Below are 23,224 nucleotides of genomic sequence, written 5' to 3' on the forward strand. Positions count from 1 at the left end.
CATTTTTGCGTCCATCCCAAAATTAAGCGGCTTTTTGTTATTTATTGATTTGCACCTAAAGTCAGTGCTGATGCTCAAGGCCAAAGGCTACGCTGGGACTGACCAGCTTCCTTCTTAGAAAAGTTTAGAATTTGAATCAAAAACACAAGAAATTCTGCAGATGCTGGAAATCCAGAGTAACACGCACAAAAGGACAGTAGGACAGGTAGTATCTACGGAAGTGAATAAACAGTTGATGTTTCGGGCTGAGATCCTTATTAACTGTAATGTTGATGACACAAGCATATTTTCTGATGTTGTCTTGTCAAGAGAATGCATTGCATGATTGCTTGGTAAATGGCACCTTTCAAACTTTCTCCACTTTTCTCTGTGTTTGGGTCTATCTTTGTAAGAACATATTGGTTTACAGTACTCAGGTTTACTATATCTGAGGTTTGAGACTAGATTGGTTTTTATTCCTGACGTTGGCTGGAAAAGTCAAACTTTGCTTTGGGACATAAAGCAAAGAGAACGGGGACAACACAGATGAGGGAATTGGGGCATCGATGGTCGTGATGCTGGTGGGGCAGCAGCACTTTTGGAGAAAGTAACTGTTTCATCAAATGGTAACTGAAAGGGCTCACAGAATTTACCCATTGACACAATTCCAGAAACTCTGACATGTACGATGTATACTGTGGATCAACAATCATAAGACAAGCAGGTACTGCTATCATTAGTCTGTTTAGAAGAATGCAGTGCAAAAGCATTTTTTTAAAGCCTGAGTATAACATATCCCCAGCCCAGAATACATTTGAGCAGAAACCGGAAATAATATAAACATCTACATGAAAATATACACTCAGTGGCCACTTTATTAGGTACACCGGTACACCTGCTTGTTAATAAAAATATCTAATTAGCCAATTATGTGGCAGCAACTGAATGCACAAAAGGATGCAAACATAGTCAAGCATTTCAATTGTTCTTCAAACCAGACATGATTGTTGGTGCCAGACAGGGTGGTTTGAGTATCATAGAAACTGTTGTTCTCCTGGGGTCCTCACACACAACAATCTCTAGAGCAGGGGTTCTTAATATTTTTTATACTGTGGACCAATACCATTAAGCAAGGGGTCTGTGGACTTCACGTTGTGAACCCCTGCTCTGGAGTTCACTGAGAATCGTGTGAAAAACAAAAAAGTAACCTCTAGTGAGTGGCAGTTCAATGGGTGCAAATGATTTGTTAATGAGAGAGATCAGAGGAGAATAGCCAGACTGCTTCAGGCTAACATGGGGGGGGTGTGAGGAACGCAGACTCAGACCTTGAGAGGCCTGGGTCTGGCATTTTCAATCCTTACAAGGCTCAGATTGGAAGTCTGTGCGGAGCTGTACTCCTCGCACAGACACTAGAGCAATGTGTGGTTAAACGCCTTGCTCAAGGACACAAACACGCTGCCACAGCTGAGGCTCAAACTCGCGATCTTCAGATCACTAGACAAATGCCTTAACCACTTGGCCACGTGCCCAACACAAAGGCTAACATAAAGGCAACAGTAACTCAAGTACCCACAGTGGTGTGAAGCAGAGCACCTCTGCGTGCACAACATGTTGAACCCTGAAGTGGATGGGCTACAGCAGCAGAAGACCACGAACGTACTTCCTCCAGGTGATCCAGTCTTCTCCCACAACCAAGAGACGTGCGAGAAGGTAGGCTAATTAGCCACCGTAAATTTACCCCAAGTGAGTGGTAGAATCTGGGAGGAGTCGAATGCAGGATTAGTGTGAATAAGGGTTGATGATTATCATGGATTCAGGAGACTGAAGGAGCTGTTTTCAACTTGTGTCTCTCTATGACTCAGAGTTTCATCAATTGCAGCAGAAACGTGCCACATTCTTGGCGCTTGACTGGCCAAATTATTACAAATAATTCCTTGACAGGTTAATGATAAATAAATTTAAGCAGCAATAAAATCAACTGATGATGTTATCTACATTAGATTGCCTACTAATTGTCAGTAAACAGCAGATGACAAAACACAATTTCCTTCTATTTATTTCTCTAAACTGCTATTAAATATTGATTCTTCCTCTCTTGAGTCAACATTGTCACTGAGATCAAATATTGCTTGTCAAAGTCTCGGAGGTCATAATTCCAGACAGACTATTGCAGAAAGGTAAATAGCCATATTTTCCCTTGTCTACTATCTTGGGTTCAGTAAAAGTGCGAGCAACTTTGCCATTTTGAACTGTGCTTCATGCATATCATTTTAATCCTGATCTAGGCTGTTTTTCTGCTTTTTTTTCCCATTCTATGTAGCTCTGCCCAGCCCCCATTGCCGTTATCATGTTTGTTCAATGTTTTTTCTATTAATCCTCCATTCTCCATATGGTGCACACTTCAACTTGTTCATTGCTGAGATATAAAGTTCACGTAACGCTGTTTACCATTGCAACCTATTGAAATGTGACTTGTGGCACTGTCCCACCCAATGTTTAACAAGTGACAGCAGGATCTCAACCAAAACATCACCCAACCTTTATCCTTCACTGATCCCTCTCAATTCCTCCAACAGTTTGTTTTTTATCAGCAGAAAGTTTTTACTGGATTGCTGCTGAAAGTAACTCAAATAACTCATTATTAATTAATAAAGAGAGCATCTGTGCATAAAGAAACAATATTGATGTTTTATGTTGGCTTCTTTTCCCACAGCAGCTGCCTGACCCACTAAGTGCTTCCAGTTTTTCCAATAAGCTGAAAGTCTGAAAGAACAACATACATCAGATAAAATTTCTTTCCGTGCATTTATTAATTTTAGTAACTGTCAGTAATGTATCATCTTATTAAAATAATTGCATAGATCCCACAAGTCTTTATAAAATCAGGTGAAAGTACCTTATTTTTTAAAGAGGTTTTACCAGTCAAAGCTATATCAAGAAAATCATCAAAAGTTAACTGCAAATTGGTTGCAATTTTATATTTCAGGATCAACAGATGGTAGGAATTGAGCTCAATTAAGCTAGTGTATTTTTATCACAGTTGTTACTGTCACACTTGCAAGCTGCTATGTACGTATAGTTGTAAGGCATGATGACTCCATTTCCACAATCGAGATTCACTGTCCTGTTCTCAGTCCTGGTAGCTTGGCAACAACTACACTCTTTTATCATGCTTTTTGTATCAGTGTCAAATCTGGAAAATAAGAGGGTGGCAAATTGTTTATCAGTTCAAATAAAATCAATCAATAGGAACCACAAGAACTTTAGCATAGGTTGGATGTCAGCTGAAAATTAAATACCTTAAAATACAACCAGCACAGCAGAATAATTTAAGTATGAGACTAAAGAACTGTGATTTGTAGCAGCTCCTTTCTTGTCTCAACCTGCATATCAGAAATCTGATACAGATTTCACATGACCTTTCGCAGTGATTTCATTTTTGGTGTATATAATTTCAAATTTTGCATTGAACAGCAAGAAGTTTTGATAGTTCAATAAAAGAGAATTATCTTTCCTGTGTTTGGAATGAGGAATCTAACTCAACAGAGTCACCTTGCCCCTCTGGATAGTGAATGAAGGTTAAGATAAATCATTGTGATTTATGAGGAACAAAAAGGAAAGTGCAGCAGAAATTAACATCAAATCAGAGGCAGAGCAAACTCAATGACCTACATGGTCTACTTCTCCTTCTTATGCTCTTTCCTTTGGCTGGAGAGGGCTTTAAAAATGTCAGAAAGGTAACTGGCAAACTAAGTTGAAATACTGCTCTAATCCTGGAAGTTCTAGTTGGCATCCTTGGCTTGTGTGAAGTTTGATCTTCACTATGACCCCTAGTCTCTGATTATGGTTGCCCATTCAGTTTCACATTACATTATACCCTCTACCCAGACTTTTATATTGTGTGATTTGCCCCTCTTTCTATGCCTGTTCCATGTTGAACAATTTTGTGCTATGCCATTTTCTGCAACTCCGCTTGATATCTTCCCAGGCAGTTTTCTCTTTGCAATGTCTATCCTCCTACAATTATTCTAAAAAGTACTTACTCAACCTTTCCAGGGCAGCTACCTTGACATTTTGCCAACTGAATTTCTGCTGTGCAACTTGAATTTGCCTGTGCGACACTTTTGGAATAAACCAACATCTGACAAGCATCTATGAAAAGATAATTAAAATCAAGTCAACATTAAAAATAGGGAACACACAAACAAAATGTTTCTACTTGCAGCAAAACAACTGCTATTATAGAACTTATATAAATATCGTCCCTAGCAGAACATATCTAGTAGAAGGTGGAAGTGAAAGGAAATTAATTTGGTTAGGTAGATTCCCAAGGAGCAACTAACTAAAACATAAAATACAATATTATCCTTCAACAAATGTTATGGATGACAACCATGATGGAGGATAATGACTAATAGAATTGGAAGACTAATATGAAGCCTTATAATTCTTGCAGACATTTCAAAGTGGGGAGAAGGGAAAATCAAATTAAAAGGGATTTGGTAAATTGGTTTATTATCACTACATGTATAAGATAAAGTGAAAAACTTTGATTTGTGTTGTACTATCATACAGATTATTTTATCAGATCAGTGCATTGAGATATCACCAGGGAAATGCAATGACAGAATGTAAAATAAAGTGTTCATTTAAAGAGAAAGTTCAATACAGGCAGATAATAAGGTGTAAGGCCATAACAAGGTAGATTGTGAGGTCAAGAGTCCATCTTTTCATTCTAGGATAACATTCAATAGTTTTTTAAGCTGTCCTTAAGCATGATTGTACATGCATTCACGCTTTTTCATCCTCTGCCCAGTGGGGGGGGGGGTGCGGGGAGAAAGAAAATGTGCAAGGTTGAAGGGAACTTTGATTATGCTGATTGCTTTAGAGTCAGTGAGGTGCAAACACAGTCTATGGAGGAGAGGGTGGTTTCCGTGATGTGCTGAGCTGTGTCCACAACTCTCTGCAGTTTCTGCTGGTCTTGGGCAGAGCAATTGCTATACCAAGCCACGATAATTTAGAGAGTAGGCTTTCTATGGTGCATCTATAAAAATTTGTGATGATCAAAGGGTGTTATGCCAAATTCCTTCAGCCTCTTCATGAAATAGAGGTACTGGTATGTTGTTTTAATTGTGGTGGATCAGGACAAGCTATTGGGTGATATTCACTTCTAGGAATCTTTCAACCCTTTTGACCTCTGTGGCATTGATGTAAACAAGAAAATGCGCACTGCCCTTTCCTGAAGTCAATGACCAGCTCTTTATTTTGCTGAACTGAGGGAAAGGTTGTTGGTATGACACAATGTCACTGGGCTTTCTTTCACTTTTCTTTACTCTGATTCATGACTATTTGAGATTTGGCCGTCTATGGCATTCACCAGCAAAATTGTAGATGGAATTGGAGAAGAATCTGGCCACACAGACATGAGGGTATGGGGAGTAAGTAGAAGACTAAGGACACAGATTTGTGAGGTACCGGTGTTAAGGAGAATCATGGCAGAGGGGTTGTTGTCTATTCCTACTGACAACGGTGAGTTGGTCAGGAAGTCAAGAATCCAGTTGCAAAAGGAGGTTTTGAATCTTAGGTCTAGGAGTTCGGAGATGAGTTTACTTGGAATTATAGTTTTAAAGTTATGTCATTTTTTTAAACCCACTTACACCCTCAGATGAATAAATGAACCTTGCTCAATACGGTACTGTCCTTTACAGAACAGAAAGACCCCAGGTGGGGATTACCAACTCAGCTTAGTGGCACTACAGGTAAGTATATGGGTACTGAGAGGAAAATTTTAGCTGGATGTTCAAATTATAAACATTAAGTAAATCAAACAGGATATATTGTACTGAACTTTTACTTGTTTATATCAAAGTACTATTTGAACCAACTGGATACATTTGGTTACTGTTTTCATGATTAACCTAATCGGATATATTTGACATGTGTGTACACTAAAATTCCAGTCTGACACTGAAAGACCCAGAGCATTGTTGGCTCATTTCAGTGACAGCTAATTTTCATTTTATATTTCATACTTTTCTTTATTTCTCACATGTAAAAGGAAGCCTTTTGGCCCATTGCTACCCTGGCTTTCAGACCATTCCCAGCAGACCCATTCCATTCCACCAAGGAATTTCTGGACATTTGTGTCCCATCTCTAACAAGGGGATGAGTGGGGGAGCTCCCCCAGGTGCCCAAATTATTAGAATGAGAGTATAATTGAAAACAACTCAACATTTAAACAAAGGACCAACACGTACATCATATATCTACTTGCAATTGTTGTAAAATTTGCATAATTTGTCATCCCCGGCAGGATTTATTGAGGGTGGAGAAGGAAGAAGAAGGAATTAGGTCGACTTGGCCTTGGGCATGTTCACCAGATAACAATTGCTGTATAGCTAGCCAGATCATTTTACGTAGGCTGGAGGGAAAGTAATCTGTGATTAGTTAAGATTTGCATTGAGTATTTTAGCTGGGTTTTCAGGATTTCCTTTCTGTCACTAGAGAGGTATCACAGAGGTTGCTAAGTGGTTCAATTGAAATGTTTTTAATTAGCTTGCATGCTGTACCCACTTACTTTAAGTGACTTGTGATTGGGGTGCCGATGAGTTGTTTCCTAGAGTGAAATTGAGGAACTCCCCTCCCTAAATACAAAAAAGGAATTCCTTGGCTTTAAAGTGTGAATTTGGGTTAATAGTTCCAAAAGCCAGATGTTGAAATCTGCAGTGTGTGTGAAAAATAGTGTCAGAAGAAATGGGAACAAATGTAATCAGATGTATGAGGATTCATATCTGAGAGATTACTAATGATCACTGTACTGGATGTAATTTTGTTAGTGATTTTGTTCGCCACAATGATGGAACCTTTTGAGACACTCCTTTGCCTCACACAAGAATCCAGCTGAAACACACAAGCCTGTCAAAGTTTGCAATTCCTTTAAACCGTAACTGGGAATAAAGATGGCACATGAATACCTTCTTTCAATAAACATGAGCTGCAACAGCGACCTTTATCCCAAATTGTTCTTGTCTAAACACAGAGAAAATTTATAATTAGTAAACACTATAAGTATTATCAGAATATGAATAGCACTGGAATCAGAGAAATCTTAAGAATACTTGCAAATTAAGTAGCTTGTCATTTTCCATTAAAATATGATTTCATAGGCATAATCTTTGTCCTTGAAAACTTCAAGCGGGCTTATCATTCACAGCTTCACCACACCCCCAACTCCAACAAACAAAACCTCATAACCTTGATAATCTTAATCAAATCCCCCTGTCACTTTGTCTCAGTCTAAAAATGTAAGCTTCAATATATCTGGGTGCATGATATGCTTGTTTTACTACTTGACAATCATGTAGTCCTGTACTGCAGCTTCACTTGGGATGGCATTTCATTTTAGAAATACTGCTGCTGCCAGCAGCATGCCCTTCTGAACCTGAGTTGATTCCATGGTTTTATAGTTATGATACAGTGAGGGATATGCCTGGCCATAAGTTTACTAATTCTGGCCATATACGTTGCTACTGATAGTCCACAGCACCCATTGTGTAGGAGACACGTATCTATTGACTGTCTGTCTGTATTGTATTTGTGTTGTGTATCCTCATGTGGGTTTGGGCAGCAATCAGCGGGCGGCACACGCTGTTATGTGGCAGTAGAAATAAATGAAGTTAGTCATCTGTTCACCTGCACGGCGGCATAGAGAGGAGGTGAGTAGGGAGTGCATTTTTTTTTGTTGACTACTCATCTTTGCTTGAATTTGATTCAATTATGCTTGTCTCACTCAATTTTGTTTTACATGAATTAAAGAAGAGTCAAATGATTTTCATGTTGGTTTGTAATAAAGGATTAAACGTATTTATTTGACTTGGAATTCAGTTAGTTGGAAGCACGTCATACAGTGTGATACTCTCTCACTTAGCCTTTCCATGACTTTTCGTTTGTTTTCAAGTAGTCCCAACATTTTTTTTGGCCAGTTCTGAGCTGCTCCTGAATCTACCCCATTTAGTGATGCTGGGCATCTTCCGTGTGAAAAAGGACTGCATGCTGCTCACTTCTACCGTGCCGTAATGAACAGACACATTTTTCCACAGGCAGATGGTGGGGCTGATTTCTCCCTCCTCTTTGCTCGGTAACTGCCACAGAACCAGTCTGGTATGTTTTTCTGTACTTTTCCAGTTTGGTCTGTGATCATGCTACGAGGCTACTGTTGATGATGGACATTGAAGTGCATGACACCTTGACATTCATTTTCTTGCAGGCATTCACAATAGAACAAACAAATACAATAGAATCGATGTTGGAGTGGACCAGATTTCGAGAGGTCAGGCTTTGGTGAGTAAAGGTGAAAAGAGCACAAAACTCAAAGGTTTCAAGGAAAATACACAATTAAGAACAGGTAAGCTCTTTTTATGCCTATAAATCCTTAAACCTTAGTTCAGTGTAAGCCGGATGGTTAATGTGGTGGAATGCTCCTCCTGTGAGATGTGGGATTTCAGCGTACCTGACAGGCTCCCTGATGATTACATCTGCTGCAAATGCACCCAATTTCAGCTCCTGAGCACCTTACACATAAGGTGCTGTAGGTCAAGGACTAGAGCTGGATGTACTAAGGGCCATCTGGGAGGATGAAAAACTAACAGATGTAACTGTGGTGTACTCTGATGGGATTGTACTACAGACTCCCCAGTAGCCACTGGGACATTGAGGAACAGAAATGCAGGCAGATTAAGGAAAGTTGCAAAAACAATAGGGTTGTTTTAACCCTAATGAAGGTCCTGACGAAGGGTCTCGGCCTGAAATGTCGACTGCACCTCTTCCTAGAGATGCTGCCAGGCCTGCTGCATTCACCAGCAACTTTGATGAGGGTTGTTTTAAGGTTCTTCCAGTTCCCTCATATAAACTGGGACCTTCATAGTGCAACTGGTTTAAATGGAACAGATGTGCATTCAGGAGGGTTTCTTAAATCAATATGTAGGTAGCCCAAGATGAGGAGGGGTTGTACTGGATCTGGTGTTGAGTAATGAGTCTGGACAGGTGACCGACCTTTCAGTGAGTAAGTAGTTAGGGAACGGTGACTACAGCTCCTTTAGTTTTAAGATAGCTATAGGTAAGGATAAGTGTGGACCTTGTGGGAGAGCATTAAATTGAGGCAGGGCAAATTACGAGAGCATGAGGCAGGAACTAGGAAGAGGTCATTGTGAACAGCTGTTTTTGGGCAAGTCCACGTCTGGCATGTGAAGAGTTTTTAAAGACCAACTGCACAGAGTACAGGACAAGTATGTTCCAGTCAGAACCTTGGATGCAGAAGGAGGTGAAAAAACAGGAAAAGTACATAAATCTTAGGAAGCTAGAATCAAACAGAGCTCTTGAGGATTATAAAGAAGCCAGGAAAGAACTCAAGAAGGGAATTAGGAAAGCCAGGAGGGGCCATGAAAATCCTTGGCCAGTAGGACTAAAGAGAAATACATCAGGAGCAAGAGGATAACTATGGAGATGATAGGATCACTCAAAGATAAAGGAGGAACCATTTGCTTGGATGCAAAAGATGTGGGTGAAGTTGCCAATGAGTACTTTACATCAGTATTTACCAAGGAGAAGAGCATAGGGAGGCAGGGTGATCAGTGCTGAGAGAATTAACAGGTAAATGAAGAGATTTCTGGGGCCTTAAGCAAGATCTCTGTGCTCTCTCTAGCTGCAGGCAAAGTCCAGGAGGACTGGTGAGTAGCCAATGTTGTTCCATTATTCAAGAAGAAAAGCAGGGATAATCCTGGAAACTATAAAGTGGTGACTCTCATGTCAGTGGTAGGGAGGTTACTGGGGAGAATTCTTATGGATAGGATTAATGAATAATTGGAAAACCATGGCCTAATTAGGGGTGTCAGCATGGCTTTGTGCAGGGCAAGTCGTATTTTACTAACTTGAACAAATTTTATGACATATGCCAGTGATATTACACCTGATTCTGATTCCGATTGTTATTTTTGATGAGGTGACGAGGGTGATTGATTGATGAAGGCAGGGTTGTGGATGTTGTCTACGTGGATTTTAATAAGGGGTTTGACAAGGTTTCTCATGGGAGTCTCATCCATTGCATGTGATCAATGGTGAAATAGCTGGTTTGGATTCAGAACTGGCTTGTCCATGGAAGACAGAGGGTAGTGGTCGAAGAGACTTATTCTACCTGGAGGTCCGCAATTAGTGGTGTTCCGCAGGGACCTATACTGGGATCTCTGCTGTTTGTGATGTATATAAGTAACCTGGATGAAAATGTAGATGGATGAGTTAGTAATTTTGCAGATGATAGGAAGATCGATGGTGTATTCTTTGCATAGGTGACTGGCAAAGAATACAGCAGGATATAGATCAGTTGGCATGGGTGGAGAAATGGCAGATGGAGTTTAACTTGGCCAAATGTGAAGTGTTGCCCCTTGGTAGGTCAAATTCAAAGAGAGAGTACAGAGGTAAGACCCTTAACAGTGTTGAGGAGCAGAGGGATCTTGGGGTCCAAGTTGTTAGCTCTATGAAATTGGCTACACAGGTCAATAGGTGGTTAAGAAGGTGAATGGCATACTTGCCTTTATTAGTTGAGGCACTGAAATTAAAAGTCAGCAAGTTATGTTGCAGTTTTATAAAATTATAGTTAGGCAGCATCCAGAGTATTGCATACTGTTCACCCCATTACAGGAAGGGTGTCGAGGCTTTGGAGAAGGTGCACAACCCCATCTACATCAACGGAGCTGTAGTGGAGCATGTATAAAGCTTCAACTTCCTTGCTGTCCACATTTCCGAGGATCTCACCTGGTCCCTGAACTCCTCCATCCTGATCAAAAAGGCGCAACAGCGCCTTTATTTCCTGCGGAGCATCAAGAAAGCTCACCTCTGTCCCAGGATACTGATGGACTTTTACCGCTGTACCATTGAGAGCATACTCACCAACTGCAGCTCAGTGTGGTACGGCAATTGTCCCGTATCGGATCACAAAGCACTCCAGTGGGTGGTGAAAACTGCCCAGCACATTATCAGCACCCAATTGCCCACCATTAAGAACATCTACCATAAAAGCTGCCTGGGCAGGGCGAAAAGCATTATCAGGGATGCATCTCACCCTAACCATGGACTTTTTACTCTCCTCCCATCCGTTAGTCACTACAGGAACATCTGCTCCCGCACCAGCAGGCACAGGAAGAGCTTCTTCCCTGAGGCTGTGACCCTGCTGAACCTCACATCACAGCGTTAAGCAGTATTGCATCCATATTGTACTGTCTCAGTACTTTTATATTTGTGTGCTGTAGCACTTTTTTTATTCACAGTTATTTTGTAACTAACACGATTCTTTCATTTCTGGTCAGATGCTAACTGCATTTCATTGGCTTTGTATCTGTACTTGGCACAATGACAATAAAGTTGAATCTAATCTAATCTAATCTAAAGAGGTTTACCAGGACGCTGCCTGAATTAGAGAGCATGTGCTATAACAAGAGGATGGACAAACTTGGGTTGTTTTCTATGGAGTGACAGAAGCTGAGGGGAAATCTGCTAGAGGTTTATAAGATTATGAGAAGTTTAGACAATATCTTTTCCCCAGGGTTGAAATGTATAATACCAGAGGACATGTATATAAGGTGAGAGGGTGTAAGTTTTTATACAGAGAGTGTTTGGTGTTTGAAATGTGCTGCCTTGGGTGGTGGTAGAGGCAGATACATTAGAGACTTTTAAAGAGACATTTAGGTGGGTAAATGGATGTGTGGAAAAGGGAAGGATATGGACATTGTATAGGCAAAGGGGATTAATTTAGTTGGCTACTTGATTGCTAATTTAATTGGTTCGGCTCAACATTGTTGCCTGAAGGGCCTATTTCTGTGTTGTACTGGAACATAGAACAGTCCAGCACAGGAACAAGCCATTCAGCCCACAACGTCATGTCAAACCAGCTAAAAATGTAAATCAAAAACTCCCAAACACTAATCCCTCCTACCTACTTTATGTACATATCCCCCATCTTCCGCACATCCGTGTGCCTATCCGAACTTCTCTTAAAAGCCTCAAATGTACTTTCCTCTAACACCATACCAGGCAGCACATTCCAGGCATCCACCTCTCTCTGAGTAAAAAACATACCCCTCACATCCCTCTTGATCCTACTCCCTCTCACCTTCAATGCATGTCCCCTGGTGTTAGACATTTCAACCCTGGGAAACAGCTACTCTCTGTCCACTCTATCTATGCCTCTCATAATCTTATAAACCTTTGTCAGATCTCCCCTCAGCATCTGATGCCCCAGAGAAAACAGCCCAAGTTTCTCCAGCCTTTCTTTGTAGCACATTTCCTCTAAATCAGACAGCATCTTGGTAAGCCTCTTCTGCACCCTCTCCAAAGCCTCAACAGCCCTCCAATAGTGGGGTGACCAGAACTATATGCAATAATCCAGATGAGGCCTAACCAGAGTTTTATAAAGTTGCAGCATTACCTCCTGACTTTCGAACTCAATGCCTCAACTAATAAAAACAAGAATTCCATAAGCTTTTTAACCACCCTATTGATCTGTGTATCCATTTTCAAGGAGCTATGAACTTGGATTCCAAGATCCCTCTGCTCGGCAAAGGTGTGCTTGGTAAGTAGGAGACCTTCAAAAATGAAATTTTGAGAGTTTGTACGTTCTGTCAGAAAAAAGGCAAGGATAACAGTTTAGGGAACCTTGATTTACAAGAGATATTGAAGCCCTGTTTAAAAAAAAGAGGTACATTGGGCAGGTATAGACAAAAAGGAGCACATGAGGTACCTGAGGCATATAAGAAATGCAAGAGAACACTTAAAGTAGGAAATGAGAAGGGCTAAAAGAAGGCATGAGGTTGCTCTAGCAGACAAGGAGAAGGAGAATCCCAAGAGCTTCTACAGGCATGTTGAGCAAAAGGATTGCAAGGGACAAAATTGGTCCTCTTGAAGATCAGGGTTGTCACCTATGCATGAAGGTGAAAGAGATGGGGAGATGGATTTTTTTTGCATCTGTATTTACTTGGGAGATGGGCAAAGAACCTACAGAAGTGAGGCAAACAGCAGTGAGGTCATGGGTCCCAGAGAGATTACAGAAGAGGAGACGTTTGCTGTCTTGAGGCAAATTAGGGTAGATAAATCCCCAGGGACTGATAAGGTGTTCGCTCAGACTGTGTGGGAGTCTAGTGCAGAAATTACAGGGACCTCGCAGAGATGTTTAAAATGTCCTTAGCAATGGGTGAGGTGCCAGAGGTTTGGAAGATAGCTAAAACTGTTCCATTGTTTAAGAAAGGCTCCACAAATAAACCAGGAAATTATGGGCCAGTGAGCCTGACATCAGTAGTGAGTAAGTTATTGGAAGGTATTCTAAGGGACCAGATTTGCACTTTAAGTATTCGGATAGACAGGGACTGATTAGGGATAGTCAATATGCCTTTGTGTGTGGTAGATCATGTCTGACCAATCTTAAAGAGTTTTTGAGGAAGTTACCAGGAAAGTTGATTACGGCAAGGCAGTGGATGTTGTCGACATGGACTTTAGCAAGACTTTTGATGGTCCCACATGGGAGGTTTGTCAAGAAACTACAATTGCTTGGCATTCAGGATGAAGTAGTAAATTGAATTAGACATTGGCATTGCAGGAGAAGCTAGAGATTAATAGTAGACGGTTCCCTCTCTGACTGGAGGCCTGTGACTACTGTGTGTACAGCAGGAATCAATGCTGAGCCTGCTGTTGTTTTTCATCTATATCAATGATCTGGCCTATAATGTGGATAACTGGATCAACAAATTTGTGATGACACGAAGACTGGGGGCATAGTAGACAGCGAGGAAGGTGATCAAAGCTGGCAGTGGATCTGGACCAGCTGAAAAAGTGGGATGAAAAATGGAGAATGGAATTTAATGTAACAAGTCTGCGGTGTTACACTTTGGGAGAACAAAACGGGGTAGGGATTATAGTACATGGTGAGTGGTAGGACACTGACGAGTGCACTGGAACAGAGTGATTTGGGAATACAGATTCATAATTCTGTGAAATTGATGTTACAAGTATACAGGGTTGTAAATAAAGCTTTTGGCACATTGGCCTTCATAAGTTAAAGTATTGAATACAAGAGATGAGATGTAATGCTGAAGGTGTATAAGACTTTGGTTTGGCCTAATTTGTAGTATTGTGTGCAATTCTGCTCACTTACTTAAAGGAAAGATATCAATACATTTGAAAAAATACAGAGAAAATTTACAAGGATATTTTTAGGTATTGAAGAGCTGAGTTATAGGGAAAAGTTGAACAGATTAGGACTTCATTCCCTAGAGCGTATGAAAGTGAGGGGAGATTTGATGGAGGTATACCAAATTATGAAGGGTATAGGAGAGAGTAAATGCAAGCTGGCTTTTTCCACTGAGGATGGTGAGATTGTGGAATGAGCTGCCAGTGGAAATGATGGATTTGGGTTCAATTTCAACATTTAAGAAAAAATTGGATAGTTACATGGATGGAGAGAAATGGAGGGATATGGTCCTGGTGCAGGTGAATGGGACCAGGCAGATTAATAGTTCAACATGGACTAGATGGGCGGAAGGGCCAGTTTCTGTACTCTAGCGTCCTATGCCTCTCTGACCAATGTGCAAAAGAAGACATACTATGCAAATGAGCATGAGTTGTAGAGTCCATGAGTATGTCCCCTTTCTTCAAGTTTTGTTACTTTTTAAATAGATTAATCAACCCACTGATATGCACTAAGCAGAACACATATATATGATACCAACTTGAGAGTTAATGCATTTCTGGAAGATACATTCATCAGGGGACTCTCTCCATACTTCTCCTTCCTAGGAATGAAACATACAGAAAAGGGTGTCATATAGTTCCCAAATGAAAATGAAGTCAAATGTATGCCACTGAGAAATTTCATTGGACTATACATGGAAATATCCTGAATGTAAGGAAAATTGGAAAATCAGTAGCTTTCTTCACAAGCAATTTCTAGATATCCCAGTATTCATCATATCCTGGTGCTCCAGGGCTTATTTGCAGAAAAAAAGTCTTGGCAGCATGTCTTAGGATAAAAATGTGTTAAATCTAAAAAAAAATCTTAATTATGAGTAACTGTTTTAGTATTTACTAGTACATTAGTCTAAAGAATGGGCTTTAAATCATGACTAGAACTCAAATGAAAAATCACTCCATTCACTCTTCCTCTACCAGTTGGATTAGACAGCCTATATAGTTATAGAATAGAACAGAACCTTACTGTTATTGTTCAAGACAATGAGATCGCTGTGTTACTCCAGTCCATGCAAAATAGGTATTGACATGTGGTACAGCTTAATAAAAGAAATCCCATATTTACATGCAACAAATGACTTTGATAGACCATAACACTCAAAGGCTATTGGCAAGCTGGGGTGTAGCATTATTCATCCACACAACAGCCCTCAAAAAGAAGTTGTTTTTCAGTCTTACTGTGTTGACTAAGATGGTTCTATATCTCCTTCCAGATGACAGGAGATTGAACAGACAGTATCCGGAATGGGATGGGTCTTCAATGATGTTATGAGTGTGCTGTAGGCATGGAGAGTTGTAGATTCAGGTCCAGTTGTTAAGTGTTTGTTGACTATAAATCTGTCCAAAAATAGGAGGTTTTCTGAGAAAAGTTCATTTGAACCCATTAACCTTCATTCTTACAATTCTACGAGTTTTGATTCTCTCCCAGAACTCTTCTGTTCCCACATCCGCAGATCCTAATCTTCCCTTTGATCAAGCCTTCGTGTCTCAAATTTCCCATGGATACACCTATCCCTTGAGTACTCTCAACCGTATCTTTGAATCATTTCCCTACCCTAATTTAGATCCCAGTTTATTCCTGATATCTCATTCCTTTCTTTTCTCTTCAATTTCTCACGGCCATGAAGGCTTTGTCATCTTTCTCAGCTCTCTCTCCTCTCATAACTCTATCTCTAGGTACAAATCTTTATTCATTTCCACAATTCCCCATGAGGTTGCAATACTCTCTCTGCATTTCTTCCAAGTCTCCTTCCCAGCCTTCCTCAATTGTCCCTCCTGTCCATCATCTGCACTGCATTCCTCCCAGGCCTCAAGTCTGATTCATTTGTTCACCATACTTATAGAACTCAAGATAAATGTGTCTAAAAAAGAGAGGGAGTTGTTTCCAGAGTGGTTTACAATAAATAAGATTTATTTGTTGCCCCTATCTTGCTGAGGCCTGGTAGCAACTCTCACACACCTCCTCTTACTTACCCCCCTTGAACAGGACCCCACTAAGGAGAATCAGACCATTGTCCCACATCATCGCCAAGCTCTGATTCTGGAGATCTTCCAACCACTGCCATCAACTTCACAGTTCTCTTACCCTGAACTGCTCGCTTATACTTCCTACCCAAGATCCACAAAGCTGACCATCCTATTAGACCCATTGTTTCTTTCTGCTCCTGCACCTTGACTCCACTTTGTCCCCCTTGGTCCTGTCCCTTCCTACCTACATCCATGACACTTCACTTGCTCTCCATCACTTCAATTTCTTTAAGTTCACTGGTCCTGATCACCTCATTACACACTATGGACATCCTGTCTCAATACATCTCTATTACCCATCAGGAAAGCCTTAAAGTACTCCACTTCTTTCTGGACAATTGATCTTACCAGTTCCCCAACACCACTAGCCTCCCTCGTCTGGCGAAAATGGTTCTCGCCCTCAATAACTTCTCTTTTAGCTCCACCTCCTTTCTTCAAACCCACGGTGCACCTGCATGGGCCTAAGCTATGCCTTTCTCTTCAACAGCTACACGGAACAGTCCATGTTCCAAGCCTACACTGGTAATGCTCCCCAACTCTTTCTAAGCTACAATGCATTGGTACTGCTTCCTGTAACCCATGCTGAGCTTGGCAATTTTATCAACTTTACCCTGCACTCAGATTTACTTGGTCCATCTGACACCTCTCTCCCCTTTCTCAATCTGTATCCATCTCTGCTGATATCTTTCATAAACCTACCGACTCTCACAGCTGTCTTGAATATACCTCTTACCACTCTGTCAGTTGTGAAAATGCTATTCCCTTTTCTCAGTTCCCTTATCTCTGCTGCATCTGTTCTCAGGATGAGGTTTTCCACTCCAGAGCATCTGAGATGTCCTCCTTTTTCAAAGAACAGTTTTCCCTTCTTCCACCATCGATGCACGTCTGCCCTCATCTGCATTCCCTCCATGTGCCGTTACCCCATCCTCCTGCTGCCCTTTACAGGGATGGGATTCCCTTTGACACCTCACCAGCCTCTACACCCAGCATAACATTTTCCATCTGCCACAGAATCCTACCACTAAGCACCTTCCCCCCACCACCCCCAACTCTCTGCTTTCCATAGGGATTGCTTTCTGCATGACTTCCTTATCCTGGAACTTATCTCTGCAAGCGGGACATGTGCCATGGCAGGTGATAGGTGAGATGGGTCAAGGGGGGAAATGGATGGGTAGAGAAGGGGGGATGAAGTGAGAAGCTGGGAGGTGATTGGTGGGAGAGGTCATGTGAAGTTGATGAAGTTGACGAACTCAGCATTGGTCACAGGAAGCTGTACCAATGCATTGTAGCTTAGAACCAGATTGGGAGCATTACCAGTGTTAGGCTTGGAACATGGACTGTTCCATGTAGTTGATGAAAAGGCAGGCAAAGCTTTGGCCCAAAATGTCGGCTGTTGCTCTTTTCCATAGATGCTGCCAGGCCTGATAAGTTCCTCCAGCATTTTGTGTGTGATGTGCTACACATGCACCTCTCCTCCCTCACCACCTATCAAGTCCCTAAACAGTCCTCCTGGGCGAGGTGACACTTCACCTGTATGTCTTTCGGAGTCTTCTACAGGTCCTCTACAGCGATGAGACCAGATATAGATTGGGTAACAGTTTCATCAAGCACCTTTGCTCTATCCATAACAAAAGGCTAGATAACTTGGTGGCAACCCATTTCATTTAACCCCATTCTCATTCTGACATGTTTGTTAATGGCCTCTTCTACTTCCACAATGAGGCCACTCTCAGGTTGGAAAAGCAACACTTCATATTCCATTTGGGTAGCCTTCAACCTGATGGTATAACATCGGTTTCTCTAACTTCTAGTAATTTCTGCCATTCCCTCTTTTCCCTTTTCATTCCCCTCTCATCCCTTCTTTTCTCCTCAACTATCCATAAATTTCCTCTGGAACTCTCCTCCTTCCCTTTCTCCAAAGGCCCACTGTCATCTCCTTTCAGATTCCTTCTTAAACCCTTAACTTTTCCACCAATCACCTCTCAGCTTCTCACTTCATCCCCCCCCCCTCTTCTCCCAATCTACCTTTCCTCCTTAACTCGTCTTACCTATCATCTGCCAGCTTGTACTCCATCTTCTCCCCCACTTCCTTATTCTGGCTTCTTCACCCTTCCTGTCCAATCCTGACAAAATTTATGCATCGGTGCTGCCTAACTTGTGGAGTTCCTCCAGGATTTTGTATTGCTCAAGTTTTCCAGCATCTGCAAAATCTCTTGTGAATAAGATTTCCTTTTTAGTTATGTAGTGGGAATGGTTTGAAAAAAAAGCACTTACATATTTTCTATTTCCTGAACTGTCTGTGCAACCTGTAAAATAGAGTATAACCTTACTGCCAGCATTATATTTCCACAAATAACAAATAGAATTAATCATTAATTTTAAATATCAATTTACTTAAAGTTTACTGTTGATCAAGTGGCTTGTGCTTTTTTTTTAAACTAAAAATGAAGCAACTCACTCGAATTAATACATGCAGTCCTGTTTTCAGAAAGAATCATTCCTTTTGGACAAACGCAGCCTTCTGACAGGGGGGATAATTTCAGGCTATGTGACAGCTTGCTGAAAAACAGGTTTGTTTGAAAGAAATGAAAACAGCTCTTCTATTAAACTGGTGAATGTAAAAGTGGCTGCAAAGTTAATACTTGCGAGCAGAACAAGTGCCACACTTGTCCCTACACCTCCTCCCTCGCTACCATTCAGGGCCCCAAACAGTCCTTCCAGATGAGGCGACACTTCACCTGTAGGTCTGTTGGGGTCATATACGGTGTTCGATGCTCCTGGTGTGCCCTCCTGTATATCGGTGAGACCCGATGTAGATTGGGAGACCGCTTTGCCGAGCATCTATACTCTGTCCACCAGAACAAGTGAGATCTCCCAGTGGCCACTCATTTCAATTCCACTTCCCATTCCCATTCCAATATGTCCATCCATGGCCTTCTCCACTGTCATGGTGAGGCCACACTTAGGTTGGAGGAACAATACCTTATATTCCATTTGGGTAGCCTCCAACCTGATGGCATGAACATTGATTTTTCAAACTTCCAGTATTGCCTCTCCCCACCTTCACCATTTCCCATCCCTGTTTCCCCCTCTCATGTTATCTCCTTGCCTGCCCATTGCCTCCCACTGCTGCTCCTCCCTCCCTTTTTCTTTTGTCCATGGCCTTCTGTCTCTTTCACCAATCAACTTCCTAGCACCTTGCTTCATCCCTCCCCCTCCAAGTTTCACCTATTGCCTGGTGTTTCTCTCGCCCCTCCCCCACCTCTCAAATCTACTCCTCAGCCTTTTTTTCCCAGTCCTGCCAAAGGGTTATGGCCCGAAACATCGACAATGCTTTTTTCCATAGATATTGCCTGGCCTGCAGAGTTCCTCCAGCATTTTGTGTGTGTTGCTCGGATTTCCAGCATCTGCAGATTTTCTCTTGTCTGCAATGTAATGCTAGTGGGTTATGGTCAAAGGGGATGTACAGTACTTCATCATGAAAGTACTGGTGAGATGTTGGTTTATTGGAATAGTAATGTGGATCGCTGGGAAGGTAAGGAGACATTTTCCCTTAATTATTGTAGGAGTATCTGGCCCAGAATTTGTTCAGTAGGACTACTATTGCACTCACCACAGTAATTAGCCACCCCCTCACCTTTTGTAGTTCAATCCAAGGAATTTATTGAGTGTCCTGATAATTGATGCCACACATAGACCCACAGTTTTAGATAAAATAGTTGGGCTTTGTGACGTGGTACATAGCAACCGGCACAGGGACCCAGACTGAATTTGGAGTCAGGTCTATTATCACTGACATATGTCATCAAATTTGTTTTGCTGCAGTGGATATAATGGAATATCTAAAATATACTATAAATTATAATAACAAAATATATATAAATAATGCAAAAAGAGAACAAAAGAATAGTGTGGAAACCTTTAACATAAACCAAGGTTCCCCCCCCCCACCCACATCGCACACAAACCTTTCCCCCATCAACTTACAGACAGCTGAAGCTGCTTAAATTTGGATTCTTTGAGAAGCATTTAACAATGATTAAAAATGAATTAAAACAAGTAAAATTATTCAAGTAGAATTAAATCTATTAAAAATGTTGTCATGATGTTTTAATTAAGTTAAACAAGTGTTTCTTTTAATGTACAGTAACTCATTCTTATCATTCTGACTCAAACTGCAACACCTCCATGGAAGTGAATGGGTTTCAGAATGTGTGCCAGGTCAGAAGATGCTAGACTGTCTCTTTGCCCTGCTACAAGAGCAATATATGGATTCCCTAGTGTAAATATTTGCATGTGGCAGCAAGTCTGTGCTTCACCATTGGACTTCACGCAGAGTCCAGTTACATAACAGTTGTCAAATTGGTCAGCATGTTATCAGATTCAGGTTTTAAGTAATTTGTTATATGCACATCAAATCGCTGAAATTAATTGTACCTTGTTGGGGTGAATTCTGACAGTTTGCTAATGAAATGCTTGCATTGATCAACATGATTCTGCCCAATGTATTCTCCTCTAATGCTATAAAAAAAATCTATGCAGCTATCACAATGCTAAATCCAGTGCATCATACCGTTTAACCAGACTAAGAATTAAAAGATTGCAGATGCTAGAAAATTTGAAACAAAACAAAGTGTTCTGAAGATATTCAGAGGTCAGGCAGGATCTATGGAATGAGAAGCGATGCTTAAGTATTGGGTTGATCACCCTTCATCTTAACTAGAAATTGGTTCTGTAATTTACTGTATTACAGGTATTCCCCATTTTCTCCACTCCATGTTTAAGCACATTGATTTTACAATTTTTCCAGTTCTGACAAAGAATTATTGGCATGAAATATAATTTTTTTCTCTGTCTACAGACTTCCTGACTGTTTCCAGACTTTTCTCTATTTGGGCAGATTGTTCAAACAAGCCATTTGATTTCATTGCCTCTAAAATACTTCTGAAGGTGTACCACTTGTTCACCATGAATGAACTCCTCACTAGTGAACAAAATGTGGAATATTCTATTGGATATAAAAACGTAAACATGAGGAATTCTGCAGATGCTGGAAATTCAAGCAACACACATCAAAGTTGCTGGTGAACGCAGCAGGCCAGGCAGCATCTCTAGGAAGAGGTACAGTCGACGTTTCGGGCCGAGACCCTTCATCAGGACTAACTGAAGGAAAAGCTAGTAAGAGATTTGAAAGTGGGAGGGGGAGGGGGAGATCCAAAATGATAGGAGAAGACGGTGGGGAGGGGGATGGAGCCAGGAGCTGGACAGGTGATTGGCAAAAGGGATATGAGAGGATCATGGGACAGGAGGCCCAGGGAGAAGGAAAAGGGGGAGGGGGGAAAAACACGGAGGATGGGCAAGGAACACAAACAACAGGAATTCTGCAGATGCTGAAAATTCAAGCAACACACATCAAAGTTGCTGGTGAACGCAGCAGGCCAGGCAGCATCTGTAGGAAGAGGTGCAGTCGACGTTTCAGGCCGAGACCCTTCGTCAGGACTAACTGAAGGAAGCCACCTTCAGTTAGTTCTGACGAAGGGTCTCGGCCTGAAACGTTGACTGCACCTCTTCCTACAGATGCAGGATGGGCAAGGGGTATAGTCAGAGGGACAGAGGGAGAAAAAGGAGAGAGAGAGAGAGAGAAAAGGCATGTGTGTATATAAACAAATAACAGATGGGGTACGAGGGGGAGGTGGGGCATTAGCGGAAGTTAGAGAAGTCAATGTTCATACCATCAGGTTGGAGGCTACTCGGACGGAATAAAAGGTGTTGTTCCTCCAACCTGGTACTCCATCTGTTATTCTTTTATATACACACATTCTTTCTCTCTCTGTCCTTTTTCTCCCTCTGTCTCTCTGACTATATCCCTTGCCCATCCTCTGGGTTTTTCCCCCCTCCTCCTTTTCCTTCTTCCTGGGCCTCCTGTCCCATGATTCTCTCATATCCCTTTTGCCAATCACCTGTCCAGCTCTTGGCACCATCCCTTCCCCTCCTGTCTTCTCCTATCATTTTGGATCCCCCCTCCCTCTCCCACTTTCAAATCTCTTACTAGCTCTTCCTTCAGTTAGTCCTGACGAAGGGTCTTGGCCCGAAACATCGACTGTACCTCTTCCTAGAGATGCTGCCTGGCCTGCTGCATTCACCAGCAACTTTGATGTGTGTTGCTTGAATATTCCATTGGAGTTTGTTTATTATGAGATGAAGAGGAATTCATTTAGCCAGAGAGTGTGAATCAGTGGAATTTGTGGAGGGCAAGTCATTGGTATATTTAAGACAGAGATTGATAGATTCTTGATTAGTCAGGGCATGAAGGGATATGGGGAAAAGGTAGGAGATTGGGGCTGAGAGGGAAATGGATCAGCCATGATGAAGTGGTGGAGCAGACTTGATGGGCCAAATGGTCTCATTTTGCTCCTATATCTAATGGTCTCATTATGTTAAAAATGAAAATTTGTTTTGTGAGTTTTTTTTCTGAGAAATAGTTTTGTGCTAAATTCCTTGTCTGTAGTAACAGAGATATGTACGGTTATATGTACCTCTGTTCAACATGGCTTAGAAACCATTTTTCAATAAAGAAAATCAGCAGACAGTTCCTTCAATGCATTGCTGACAATTTATACTTACTTGTTTTCAAAGTCATTATTGTCCTGACTTGCACAAGGCTCGTAAACCAACCAATCTGGGCAGCTGTATTCTTGAAAAGCAAATAAAAACATGACACATTTAGTATTTAAGTACTCTGATAAATATCAACAATCAATTAAGATTTGAGTGCCAATAATGAACTGGTGATACAGCAGCTGCTACTGCCCCACAGATTCATGCATCTGGTTTTGAGCCAGACCCTGTGTACTGTCTGTAAGGAGTTTCCTTGCAACTATCTGCATTCCTGTCTGGTACTGTGGTTCAAAGTCCAAAATAATTTTATTAT

General features: G+C 41.4%; 1 protein-coding gene across 1 annotated transcript in view; it reads right to left on the reverse strand.

Annotated features, from left to right (window-relative positions):
• Positions 1-2,770: 2,770 nt before the first annotated feature.
• LOC140186946 (uncharacterized) overlaps positions 2,771-23,224 on the reverse strand; it is a 94,700-nt gene continuing 74,246 nt past the window's right edge. The window contains exons 36-42 of the mRNA XM_072241760.1: positions 22,918-22,987; positions 18,752-18,852; positions 18,568-18,599; positions 14,748-14,810; positions 6,954-7,008; positions 4,023-4,131; positions 2,771-3,172 (exon numbers count right to left, since the gene is read on the reverse strand). Coding sequence (XP_072097861.1) covers positions 2,995-3,172; positions 4,023-4,131; positions 6,954-7,008; positions 14,748-14,810; positions 18,568-18,599; positions 18,752-18,852; positions 22,918-22,987 — 608 coding nt within the window. The 3' untranslated portion in view covers positions 2,771-2,994. The remainder of the gene's footprint in view (positions 3,173-4,022; positions 4,132-6,953; positions 7,009-14,747; positions 14,811-18,567; positions 18,600-18,751; positions 18,853-22,917; positions 22,988-23,224) is intronic.

The sequence above is a fragment of the Mobula birostris genome, chromosome 23 (genome assembly GCF_030028105.1).
Source record: "Mobula birostris isolate sMobBir1 chromosome 23, sMobBir1.hap1, whole genome shotgun sequence".
Classification (NCBI taxonomy): Eukaryota; Metazoa; Chordata; class Chondrichthyes; order Myliobatiformes; family Myliobatidae; genus Mobula; species Mobula birostris.